Source organism: Lonchura striata, chromosome 3, assembly GCF_046129695.1.
Source record: "Lonchura striata isolate bLonStr1 chromosome 3, bLonStr1.mat, whole genome shotgun sequence".
NCBI classification, from domain to species: Eukaryota; Metazoa; Chordata; class Aves; order Passeriformes; family Estrildidae; genus Lonchura; species Lonchura striata.
In genome coordinates, this window is record NC_134605.1 from 12,189,568 (window position 1) to 12,203,036 (window position 13,469).

At 39.6% G+C, this 13,469-nt stretch overlaps 1 protein-coding gene across 1 annotated transcript; it reads left to right on the forward strand.

Annotated features, from left to right (window-relative positions):
- Positions 1–4,786: 4,786 nt before the first annotated feature.
- On the forward strand, positions 4,787–12,526 carry NEK2 (NIMA related kinase 2). The gene is made up of 9 exons (XM_021547544.3): positions 4,787–4,918; positions 5,067–5,284; positions 6,282–6,519; positions 7,017–7,099; positions 7,351–7,477; positions 8,274–8,493; positions 9,445–9,499; positions 9,582–9,652; positions 12,062–12,526. Exons 1-9 carry the CDS (start codon positions 4,823–4,825, stop codon positions 12,280–12,282), a joined length of 1,329 nt encoding a protein of 442 aa, XP_021403219.1. The 5' UTR covers positions 4,787–4,822; the 3' UTR covers positions 12,283–12,526.
- The last annotated feature ends 943 nt before the right edge of the window (positions 12,527–13,469 follow it).

Below are 13,469 nucleotides of genomic sequence, written 5' to 3' on the forward strand. Positions count from 1 at the left end.
GACACTGCTCTGCCACCTGTGGAAGCAATGAGAATAGTCCTTAGCTAAGGACACATTTTTGTTAAAAATGTAAAACCCAAAATACTGTGCTTAGTGCATAAAATATCAGTGATTGCCAATTTCCTAACATTTCCCTGGCTACAATTTATCTCAGAATTTTGGTGACAGGATAGTCAGCACAACATTTCAAACTTTCAAAAAATATTTCACAATCTCAAGCCACACATTTTTTTTTCCCAATAATTTTTTGTGTCCCTATTTTCAGCTGTATCATCATGTGATTGAAAATGAAGGCTTCCTGCCCCCAGGATGGTTGTTAGAGCTCCCAGCAAAGCCTTAGGACCATCCCTTCCAAGTGTACAGAAAGGTGCTGCATTCAGGGAAAGCTGGAGCTGCACAACATTTTGCAGGTGTGATGACCTGGGAGAAAACCTGGAAGAGATTCTGCCATCATTGCTCATGATGCGACTTTAATGTGAATTCTGTGCATTTTTCTCCCACAGGAGAAACAAGGCAGAGAGGAATCTTACTATTGGGATTATATCCTGGGTTTGTAGACATTGGGAGTTAGAGAAATAATGACTGTCCTCATAATGAAAATATCTGTGACAATAATGGTGCACGGAATTCTGGTGATGGTTGAAAAACTTTCTTGAAATATATTGAAAAATTTGAAAAAATTTCTCCCAATACATCTGAAGGGACTGTAAGTACAAATAAATTACTGGAAAAACATTTGAGACTGGCTGTTCCACAATAAGCAACTCTAATATTGTTGCTTTTAAAAAATTAAGCAGCTTTACTTACTGTATCACTTAAAGCATTTTTTGAGCATTTTGAGAGCTCCTAGATATTAAATTTAATCTGGAAAGTTTCCCTTTCAAAAGATGATAAATTGAGGCACAGATCCTAAACTTGTCTGCTTTCCTTGACTTAGTAAGCAAGCCAACAGAAATAATGAATTAACATACTAGAATCCTTCCTTAGAATCCTTCCCAATACTTTAAATTTTGACTTATTAAGGAAGGACACACCGTAATTTCTCTTTTGAAGTTCTATACATGTCAAATAATCACTCTTTTCATCAGTTTAAATAGTGGTCTTAAAGAGCAATTCAAGCACCTTCTGTTCTTAAGGTTAATGAATACTATTGTGAAAATTAGCATATATATGAAGACATACATGCTCTATTTTGTTCCTTTGCTGTCCTGTCCACAGCTGTGTTGTGCAGAATTTTGTCAATGAATGTGTTCTTTGTCTCCCTCACAAAGCAATAGAGCGAAATCTTATCCTCTGGTATTTTTTATAGTGTTTCTCTCTAATATCCAAGTATTTTATATGTTTTTGTTGATCCTGTGTATGATTTTTGTTGTTAAAATCAGTAAATATTACCAAAAAGTTACATCATCTGTGTACAACAGTCCTGGGTAAATGTAAAATGTCTGGGCAGGGACAGAGATGAGAGAAAGTGAGGGGGAAAAACCCAGTGTGCACAAAGATATGTAAGGACAAATGCCATTGAATGTTAAAAACTCCAAACTACTTCTGTGGTGAAAATAAACTCAAATAAAACACTCATCATCTTGGTCACTCCAGTATTTATAAGCCCTCTTTCTGTCATGTAAAAATATTTCTAAGACCTCTTGCCTGTCTAATATTGAATACTCAATTCCTCCTTATTTTGCTAGAAGACTTTGGTACATTTCTGCCATGGATCCTGGACTAAGTCTTTACATGTCTTTTACCTCTTAGAAAAGAAAAAAAAATCAACATTTTTCTCAGTTGTTTTTCTAATTATTCTTATAGAGTGCATTTATTTTTCATTATTAATAATTTTTATGGCTTCATTTTCAGTGCTTTTCCTGTTGAGCTTATTTTCACTTTCTGAACCTGTGCAATCTTCTCTGATTGAAAAACAAAAAAACCAACAAAACAAAAAAAACCAAAACAAACAAACAAAAAAAAGCAGCCAGAAACATACTTAATTCCTTCAGTACTTAACTGCACTTTTTTTGCTATTAATCTGTATAATTATATTGTGATGGACTTTCACAGCAAAGTGTCACACATTTATTTTTACCTACTTCCATGTGCAAAAAACAAAATATCTTTAGAGAAATATCAAATTGCCTACCATACTATTTATCTTCAGCATTTAATATTTTGTTAGATAACTAGGTCCTGGAATAAGAGAAAATGTACTCTTTACAGCACAAAGGACAGATGTCATCAAAACTAGAAACCTCAGTAGGCAACTACCAAAGAGTACTTTTATTTTGTTCAAGTTTTAGGAAATAATTGGTGAAATTTGATGTTAAAAAAATTAAAAGCAGAATATAATATTAGAAGCATTATTATAAATATGTTATTGAGAACTATTTGGTGGCTTTTGAGGCCTGAAGTCAGCACATTTATTTTCAGGACTAGAAATTTGAGATTTGCTCCTGAACTAAGAGACCAGAATTGAAAATACAATACATTACAAAGGAGGCCCCCATTTCAAACTTGATACATAGTTTTGGAATTATTCATGTCTGGGTTCACTTGTCCATATATAAAAGGAAAAAAAATTCTTGTCATTTTTATAAGTGTGAAAATCAGAAAGAAAGAAAATGAAGTGCCTGTCAAAATTTTAATAACCACTTTTATAAATGCATTTTTCTCAAAATTAGCTAGCCCTTAATAAGTATAATAAAAAGTGAAATGACTGCTGCTGGCTTTTGAAGCATGACATTTTGACATTTCTCTGATTCAAACCAACATTTCTAAAGAAACTTTTAAGACAGTGCCTAGACAAAACACAGTATTGAAATCCTACTGTATTTCTTTTGAAATATAAATAGAAAGGCTCCCATTGATAACAGTGGGAATGCATGATGACCTTTTGCTTATTTGAATGTACAGAAGTTGGAAATGGAGATATTTAAAACCAGCAATGAAGCTTCCAGCCTGAATAATACATACTGTACTGCTTGTCATTTTCATTGAGTAATGCCATAATTTATTCACTATGCTAATGGTGCATGTGAGGATTTTCTTTCAAAGTAATTGAAATCAGTAATAAACACAAACCCTTTAGATCACCCTGTTATCCATTAATTACAAAACCAAAATACCTTTACACTGTAGAATTCATTTGCTCATTTTTTCCTGTAATGACCATACATTCTCTACAGATAAGAAGTCTATACAATTTTTATAATGGACAGCAGGAGTTTTTGTGCCTCCTGATGATAAAAGTAAAGGTTTTGATTTTTCTAAAGACTAATAGAAGAATATTTCATAAATATTCAGTCATAGCATGACACCTACTCAAACCTATTTCAAAGCTGAAACAAAATTGGGAAATAACTGAGACCGTGTGGAGATGCAAAATGAGGAACTGCTCTGTCCTGTTGCTGAATTTCTAGGTCAGGACATACAGCTGTTCCCTTTCACACCTGATCCAGGAAAGTGTCCCTGCCCATGGCTGGGAGTGGGAACAAGATGATCTTCAGGGTTCCTTCCACCCCAGACCATGATGATTCTATATTATCACAAGTATGCTACAAAGCTTTGCTGAAGAAGTTCCTGTTCCAGTCACAGCTACTGCCACATGGATAGAGATAAAATTGAGCTGCAGAACTGCACCTTGGCATCATTCCTTACCATAAATTATGCTAGAAAATACACTACATTGTTCTTAAAATGTATATAATGCCATTAGTAGATTGTGGTGTTACTGAGCGCCGTTTACTGTAACCACAGTATTTGCTGGCTCCGTTTGGATGTGGATCCACAGTTTGCATTTCCCAAATTTTATTATATGTTTTCAGCAGGTGGTTTGTGTATGATGTAGTATGGGTGTTTATATGTGGTAGGACAGGGAGCTGCCATGACTTTGGTAGCTATTCATGAGTGATTTTTTGAAGAAAAAAATTTGAAGACATTTTCCACACTGGTTTTAAAGGACAATTTTCACAGAACATGCCGAGTTGGAAGGGACCCACAAGGATCATCAAGTCCAACTCCTGGCCCTGCACAGGACACCCTGAGAGTCACACCATGTGCCTGAGAGCTTTGCCCAAACATTTCCTCTGTCAGGCTGGTGCTGTGACCACTGCCCTGGGCAGCCTGTTCGTGAGGAATTTTTTCCTAATATCCAGCCTAAACCTGCCCTGGCACAGCTCCAGGCCAATCCCTCAGGTCCTGTCACTGGGCACCACAGGGCAGAGATCAGTGCCTGCCCCTCCTCTTCCCCTCACCAAGAAGCTGTAGACTGCAATAAATCCAGACTAGATTTACGTTATTTTAAACAGCTTAAAGGTTTGGGGTTTTTTTAGCATTCCTGAACAGTAAAATTATCTATCCAACAGATGTAAGCATTTCAGAACGGTGATGATTTACTGTTATTTTTCATGAAAAAAACACACACCCCTTCCTGAGGAGCTATGGATATGTGACTATGGATATGTGACTATGATATGGATATGCATGCAGGCCCGGTGATTTGTCTAATCAGGAAGAAGGGAAGGGGAGGGAAGGGGCAAAGGGAAAAGCAGGGGAAAAGATAAGGACACAGGCGGTAAAGCTGCGGAGGCCGCTCCCCTCAGCCCCGGGTGAGGCGGGGCGTGGGGCCGGTCTCGCGATGGGCTCGGCCCCGCCCCCGGCGGTAACGGCCGTACCCGCCGCGCCTCGCGGGCGCTGTTTACGGCGGCGCAGCCAATGGGCGGGCGGGGCGCGCGGGCGGCGCGGCCAATGGGCGGGCGGGGCGGTGCGTTTGAACGGCGCGGCGCGAGCGCAGGGGCCCGCGCGGCCCGGCGCGGTCCGTGCGCTGCCCGCCATGCCCGGCCGCCCCGACGACTACGAGGTGCTGCTCACCATCGGCGCCGGCTCCTACGGGAAGTGCCGCAAGGTGCGCCGCAAGGCCGACGGCAAGGTGAGGCGGAGGCAGCGCGGCTTCGCTGCTGCCGTGCGTCCCTGCCCGGTGCTGGCGGCTCCCCGCCACACGCGAGCGAGCGCCTCCGGCAGACCCTCCTCCCCCTGCGCTGCCCCGCTCACTCCCCAGCGTGTTTCTGCCCCCGCAGATCTTGGTATGGAAGGAACTGGACTATGGCGCGATGACGGAGTCGGAGAAGCAGATGCTCGTGTCGGAGGTGAACTTGCTGAGGGAGCTGCGGCACCCGAACATCGTGCGCTACTACGATCGCATCATCGACAGGAGCAGCACCACCCTGTACATCGTCATGGAGTACTGCGACGGGGGAGACCTGGCCAGCTTGATCGCCAAGTGCGCCAAAGAAAGGCACGTGGAATGAGCTTGTGTTCTGCAGTGTCTCGCACGGGTCTTGGGCAGCCCGGAGAGAAGGGAAATGTGCTTTGTAACTGCTGAATAGTTTCAGCTTTTAAGCCTTCTCGACCCCGCAGCTCTTCTCAAAGGTGAAAGGTTTTGTACAAAGTTGCAACAGCGATGGGAACTGTGCTGTTGAATGCTTCACCGGATTGGTGTTGGTGCTGCCAGCAGTAAGAAACGCAGAGCTGTCTTGTGAGGCAGAAGCTCTTGAGGGGTTTCTGGCTATCAATGGTCTTCCCCATGAGTAAAACTGCCGGGACCCTGGGATTTATGAGAACACAGACGTGTGTGGAAGGGAGCAGTGATTTTGATTGCAATATGAAAAGCTATTTTACCTGCCCATATATAGAGCTTGGAGAAACATCAAGTTGATAAGGCTTCATCTTGGTCTAATCTTAGACTTAGCATTCTACTTAAAAATAGTGTCAGTTTTCACATTCTTAGCTCAAACAAGTACATGACACGACCTCTTTATGAGGATAGTCTAAAACAGTTCTGCAGCTGCCTGCCAGTATCAGTGTTTTTCATTTAAGGGAGTCTGTATTTAAAAACTAGCCCTGTTTTGGCTGTTATTGTCTGTTGCTCATTATTAACAAATGACAACATATCATTATCTTGAGCAATCAAAGGGACAGATCGCATTACGAAAGCATCAAATTGATATTTGTAAGTAGTGAAAATGCTATATGTTTGTTAGATAGTATGGGGGAGGAAAGAAATATTGCAGGGATTCTGCAATGAAAGCCTCAATGTCATCTAACATATTTGCAGTGATTTAAAAAAAAAAAAATCCGTTTTAAAGGTAGAATTCATAGATGCCTGTTGCTGATAGTGCTTGAGTGGTCTTTTATTATAGTACTATTAAAAAGTTATGGAACTAAAACTGGCAGTGACTAATCAAACTGATGTGTGTTCAGAAAATCCATTAAACAATGTGTTCATTTTTCAGGCATTTCTTGGATGAAAGCTTTATTATCCGGGTGTTGACTCAATTAACGTTGGCCTTGAGGGAGTGTCACAGGCGGAGCGATGGTGCAGTCACTGTGCACCGAGACCTGAAACCAGCAAATGTCTTTCTAGATAGCAAACAGAATGTGAAACTTGGAGACTTTGGACTGGCTAGGATATTGCACCATAATACCAGCTTTGCCACAACGTTTGTTGGCACTCCATATTACATGTCTCCAGTAAGTCCCTTCTGTACATTATCTTCCCTTTTGCCCCTCCAAGGTGTGCTGTGTTGGTCTGAGTCCATGAATGTTTGGGAGGTTTTCATGAAGCTTTATTGGTCTTAAATGCAGGTGACTTTTTTCATAAAGTATGTGCTCTGGATACAAAGTTATTTTGCAGTTTTCATCTCCTTTCTTCCCCGCACAATCAACTTCCTTCTAATAACAGTTGCTCTTCACTGTATAAGCTTTGTTATATTCCTGGGACACTAGCAATATTGGAGTATGTTGTTCCTGAAAAGGAACAGGGAAGTTAGAGAGCTTTTATGCTTCATACTTTAAGGTAAAGCACTTATTAAATTACCTCCTAATGGTAGGATTTTAAGTTGTAGTGGAAATGAGCAGGAATGACTTGTTTCCCTGATATAGGACACTTTGTGTGGGAAAGATTAATGTTGACTGAAATAGAGTTGCATGTCTTTGTTAACAAACCTAAGATTATTCTCTTTCTTTAGGAACAAATGAACTACTTGTCATACAATGAAAAATCTGACATCTGGTCGCTAGGATGTATTGTGTATGAATTATGTGCTCTCTCGTAAGTATGGTAGCATGATAACAAATGTGGAAACATGATTGCTAATGTAGATGTGGTTGTATTTTGTACAGATGGAAGCTTAACAGTTTCAGAGACTAGTCCTAGATTTTTATTTCTCTATTGGTCTTGACATTAGGTAGTCAAAACAAACCTTGACTGCAGTTTTTTTTTTTCATAGTCTGATACTTTTTTTCCTGAAAGTAAGTCCTGTAAAACTAGTGAAAGAATCAAAGTAAAATTTTCTTCTTCAGGCCTCCATTTACAGCTTTCAACCAAAAGGAACTGGCAGAAAAGATAAGGGAAGGGAGGGTCAGGAGAATACCATATCGTTACTCAGATGATTTGAATGACCTTCTCAAGGAGATGCTGAATGTAAAGGTAAGAACCAATTACTAATTTTCCCACCGATAATTTGAGCTACTACTGAAATACTAGTTTTTCTTAATTATGAAAAAAACCTATCTGAAATAGGGGTTGTTATCACCCCTCACTGGCAGTGTCACTTGTGGAGGAAGGAGGGAGGAGTTTGCTCTGAGTCCATCAAACAAAGGCAACAGCTCAAGTGTCATGCCAGGGTCACAGGATGCCAAAAGGTGGCCTCAGTATTGGCTTACATGGGTGAGCCTTAATAAAGGTGGCCTCAATAAGTTTGCATGTTTATTGAGGCCTTATAACTTCAGGGTTAAAACTGTTCCAATGTGTTTAGGAGCTGGAAGGGGCTGTTTTTTCTTCATTTTGGGGATTGCTTTATTTGGCTTATATACAGCTTGTTCCCCCCATGGCTGGTATGGAGATGTTAAGAAGAACATGGCAGGAGCAGCAAAGCTGTGACAAGCACCCAAGCCTCCAGCAGGCATGGATTGGATTGTTCAGCAGAGTTAGCTGAGGAATCTGCTGGCAGCTGCCTCTGCAGGCTCACCCACCCCCTTCTGACTCTGCAGGGAAAGGGTCCCTGGGTTTGGAGACAGCCTTGCAGCTCTGGTTCTGAAAGCTGGTAACAGCCTCCTCCCCTAGCTTTTATCATCCTGCTGTGCTACTGCTTCCTAATTCCAGTTTTCTCCAATCTCTCCTTCACTTTGTAGCACCTCAGCTGGTCTTGCTTAGAATTCTGTGTCCTTAATGTTTCTTCTTACAGGTGGAACCTGTTGGTAATGCCTTTCCTTTTCTCCTTTAGGATTACTGCCGACCTTCTGTTGAAGATATTCTGCGGCACCCCTTGATAGAAGATATGGCGATAGAAGAACAAAAACAGAATTCTGATAGAAGAGGCTTGAGACTATGGGAGCCAGAAAGGCTGCAATTCTCAGATGTCGCAGTGAATGAGCTGAAACGGAAGGAGCAGCAATTACAGGAGCGAGAGCAAGCCATTAAAGAGAGAGAACAGCGTCTGGAGCGTATGCTATTCCATTTTGGGAAGGGAGTGGCAATGGGATTCTGATTCAGTTGGAGGAAGAAAAATTAGACAGTTTTCACAAGCCTCATTTTAATGCACTTGGATACTGTAGTCCTGCATTCAACACTAGAGCTGGGTCTAAAGACCAAAACAAGAATGCTCAGGGCTTACTCTGCTATACTAGCTTCCTTTTTTAAGTTATTAAGGTAGAATTGACAGTTTAGATATGGAAATCTGGTTTGAAGATTATTAAACATGAGTGGCAGTTAGGAAAGTGTACAGAAATGTAGGGTCTGCACTGTGCAATGTAGGTTGCTTTTCATCAACTGTGTAAGTAAACATTGCCTAATCTAACATGTAACTGAAGGTGAGCCCAATGCTCACCCAGGAAAAAAAAATCTTTGCGTAAACTGTCAACTGCTTTTATAAAAACTGCAGCCCACAGTAGCTTACCTGTGAGTCTATAGATGGCTGGTCCTCAGGTGCTGGCATTTCCTGCCCACATAAAATATCTCTGCATATGTAGTAGGCTCTGCAATACAGTTTTTAACCATATGTATTTTTTATCTGAGCCTGAATAACAGCTGCTGCTGTTATAAGCAGGGTGTTTAATCATAGCTGAATTATAATATCTGGTATATAAATATTTAAACCTGGTGTCATGTGTGCCATGAGTTAATGTGCAGAATAGAAAGTTGCCATCTATTTGTTGTTGCAGACCAGAGTCTGGGACAAAAGCATGCCTGGCATTTCAGAGTACTTGTCAGTGCTTTACTAGTGCATTGATAAAGGTGTATCTACACAGCAGTTACCTTTGTTTAGAGCCATAGAATCAGAAGTGTGGGTGCACCTGGCTATTACTGCTGTCTTTCCCTGTAAGAGAAGCCCCCCATGCACAGTCACTCTAACATTTACATGTTCATGCTGCAAACTACCATATTTCTGCTTCCAGAGAGAGAACGGGAACTCTGTGTTCGGGAGAGAATGGCAGAGGACAAACTTGCTAGGTATCTTACTAACCTATAATAGCCTATATTAGAAACTCTGCAGTCTTACAACAAAAAGCTTAAACTTCTCTTCCCAAACCAGAGCTGAAAGCATGATGAAGAGGTGCAATCTCCAGACGCAGCAGCGGGAGGTAACGTGTGCGGAAGGTCCAGGTATGCAAATACTCCAGAAGGCGCTTGCACGGGTCGATGTAGGCTGGTGTGACCAGAAGAAAGCCCCTGGTGCTCAGCGTGCTCGGCACAGTCCCCTTGGGGCAAGGCAAAGCCCAGTTATGGCTGCAAGGTTGAGAAGAGACTTTTTCTATTTTGCAAAAGGACTTAATGAGTGATGCTCAACCATAAGCCTGAGTTAGCACTGTTTGCACTGCAGTCTTGTGCTGTCTGGGAAATTAGGTTCTTGTGGTGAGCTAAGGGAAGCACCTCCTTGTAACCCAAACCTCTCTCAGAGCTGCACTTATGTATGGATGTCTTTTTACAGACCTTTGATTTAGTTAATTTTAATAAATTTGCATATGTCTAATAAATTCAGCTTTCATTAAACTTCCAAAAGCTTCAACATGGCAAATATTATTTGTTGCAAGCTGTGACTGGTGGGTGCATCATATAAACTATGAAGAATACACACTGCTATTATAGAAAGAAACTCATATTTGCAAATGTACTAAAATACTTCCTGACTGCCTCTAGTCCTATCTGTTTTATAGAAGTATTTTACACTCACTTTTCCCGTGGTTGTTCATTCTTTGCTATCATAAGGGTGTCATCTGTAATTTGCTCCCATTTTTTAATAATAAAAAATAATATTCAAGTATCTAAATGCCTTTTTAAATAGTGGTAGGGGTAGTGAAGGTCAGAAGCAGTACTCTAAAACAAAGACATGTGAACACTCTTTAACATGCAGTAACACTCATCATTTAGCTTTGGTCTGATAAAGCAAGATAAGCATGTCACTGCCTCCAAAACAAAACTGAAGTAGCTTTTTTTTTTTTTCCAAGAAATGCCTATCAGAGCAGAAAAGGACACAAGTAAAATGCCCCTAAAAAGTGAGTGCTTCTTGAGCTGTATCTAACATTTCTGTCAACTTTGAGAATTCCACCCGTCTCTCAACATCTTTTGTGTTTGACATCAACACATTAAAGAATTTGAGAACAAACTTGCTTTTGGCTTTCTGATGTTGCATCTAAAACTGGATGACTGAAGGCAAATGAGTTTCAGCTCTTGCTTCTGTTCTCTTCTGCATTTCCCACCCCTTTACCTGATATTTTGACCTTACCAGGCATACTGGTTTTTGATGATAGGCAAAACCAGCAGCAGATAAGCAGCAAAGTGAACACAGTTATTACAAAACTGACCAAATTTTGCAATATCTGTGCTTTGCTGCTCTTGTATTTTGTTCCATGGTGCTCTTGTAACACTGTTTCTAAAATTATGCCTATTCTCATACAAACGGACCAAGTGTCTCCAATAGTGGTACTAAGAGCGCTTGCTTGTGTTTTCAGTTGCTCAACTATTGCTGTATTTTTCACAATTGGATTGCATCTCGCACATCTCTTTAGATCCCTAATTTCTTCTAGAAGTCCATTGAGTGGTTCACTTGGCAATAAAATGGAATACCAAAAATTCTGGTTTTTAAAGCTGTGTCCTAGGCACTATCCTATTTTTTATTGGGATGTTCTGATTCTGAGTGAACCATTTAATGTTAAAACAGATCTGACTTACAAATTAAGCTAAAAAATGCTGAAATATTTGCTGGCTTTTAAAATTTCTTCTTGCTCTTTTGTGCTTTTTGCATTCCTGCTGTAGTTTCATAAATTGATAATTAAGGCTTCAGTGTTGAGATTAGAATAGTTAGACCTTTGATTAAATAAAAATCACACCCTGAAGTTGGGCCCTGTGAAGTTGGCTCTTATGTGAGGCAACTTGGCCGTTATAATAGTTTTTGTGGCAGTTTTTCTACTCTTGAGTCATTAACTGCATTTTGATGGTGGCATGCTCTAGGATATGCTATGAAAATTCCTGTTCTGGAGTCTCAGTGAAAGTAGCTTGTTAATTTTTAATTTACCTAAACTAATTTCTCATCAAGTCAGAGCCTAATTTGTACCCGAGTGACTTAATAAAAAGATAGAGTTTGGAACAATGGGGATAAAGTACAAAGACCACTGGCCAGGTTGAGTCTGCCCCTGCTGTGAAGCAAAGACAAGACTTTTTCAGTAGCTGAAAAACTGGAAATTCATTCTGCATTTTCTTTTGGAACTGCTTTATGTTACTGTTTATTTAATTTCTGTCCTTCAGAAAAAACATGTCTCCTTAATTAGCTAATCTTTCCTTAGGTATTGGGAGGTGCATCCTAAAAACTACTACGGCATATATCCTTTTACCATGATCATTCAAAAGGCTTGTTTTCATTTTTTTTCTCAAAAAATAGAAAATAATTGTTGCTGTTAACAGAGATGCATTTAATTAAATCACGTAAAGCTGTAGGTAGATGACAAAATGGGCACCAGGGTTAAAAACAATAAATGCTGGAAGATGCACTAATGCAGTACTTTTTGATTTCTTAAGATAATGCACTCCTGCTTCCCCTTTCTACAACCAAGAAGATCTCACACTGTGGAACTGAAGAGAAAGCTGTACCTCATAATATGGAAAACTATTTCCTTTCCAAAGGGAAAACCTCTGATCTCAAAAGGCGCCTATATGCTGCAAATCTCCGGGCTCAAGCACTGGCTGAACTGGAAAGAAACTATCAACTAAAGAGCAGACAAATCTTGGGCATGCGTTGAAACTGTAACATATATTTATCTTTGAAAAGAAGATTAAATGTATAGGCAGATACTTGTGCCTCCCTCTCTTAAGCTAGAACCTACTGAAAAATTATTTTAACAGTTGTACAAACTTTTCGTTTATGACAGGTAGTTTATGATAAATGCATAAGGTGCTATATGATGAAAATAGGTACTTCTGATACCAAATAAAACAAACTAAATTAATTTTATTATTAAAGAAAAATATTTTGGTCCTCCTGTTTAGCATACTTTACTCTTCTGAAAATATAAAGAATGAATATATATAAATGATTTTTTAAAAATATGATGTGAAAAGCTTTTCAGGTGAAAAATGTACAGATATTCACAGTCTAAAATGCTGTATGTAATGCACAGTTGTTGATAAAGGAAGTGTTGATATTATGTATATATGGGAAAACAGTCCCTTCTTTTCTGCACTTTTTAATATTTTTTAACAAAATAGCACAAAGATTTTATGCATCTCTTCCTACTGAGTGCTCTATCAAAGCAGGTTACTTTTAATGTTATGTTTTGAATAATGTGTGGGATGGGTCAGAATAGCATAACTTCTGAGTTTATATTCCTTTCTGCCTAAGCAGCTGAATGTCTTGTCCATCCTCCTACAAGGCCTGTGTCAGGGCATGGCTTTTAAATAGCACCTTCTTTGCCTTGCCTTGAAACTGTTATAAACTGATCCCTTGAGACTGCTGTCCAGGATGGGACACCATATTAGCATCTGGGTTTTGGGGTGGGGCAGTTGTCCTTTAAATAGGAAATCCTTATTTTCTTGAAGCTTAGGAGGTATCTCCATCCTACTCTTAACAATTCTTTACTCAGGTAGGAGTTGCTTAATTAAGGTGGTATAAATTTCATGTACTCAACTCACAAATTTTAAAATATCCTTTGAAACTATATTGTCTGGCATATGTTTAATATAAAGATTTTTTTTCTCTTTGGGTTGAAATGCCATAAAACATACATTATTACAAAACAGCTTGTTTTCAAAAACATGTTTCCTTATTGGGCTATGAATATTATCTGAGGAGGTATTCTAGATGGTTTTTACTTCATGAGAGAGAATCTTTGAAACATCAATCTAATTTGACATACTAGATCATCTTAAAGGTCTCTTTCAATCCAAATCATTCCATGATTTGCAGATAAAGAAGTACTTGAGTAAACCA

Coding starts and splice junctions, on each gene's coding strand:
- NEK2 (XM_021547544.3), top strand. CDS start 4,823: ATGCCCGGCCGCCCCGACGACTACGAGGTGCTGCTCACCATCGGCGCC. Junction 5,285..6,281: donor GCCAAGTGCGCCAAAGAAAG/GCACGTGGAATG, acceptor TTCATTTTTCAG/GCATTTCTTGGATGAAAGCT. Junction 9,500..9,581: donor GCAGAGGACAAACTTGCTAG/GTATCTTACTAA, acceptor TTCCCAAACCAG/AGCTGAAAGCATGATGAAGA.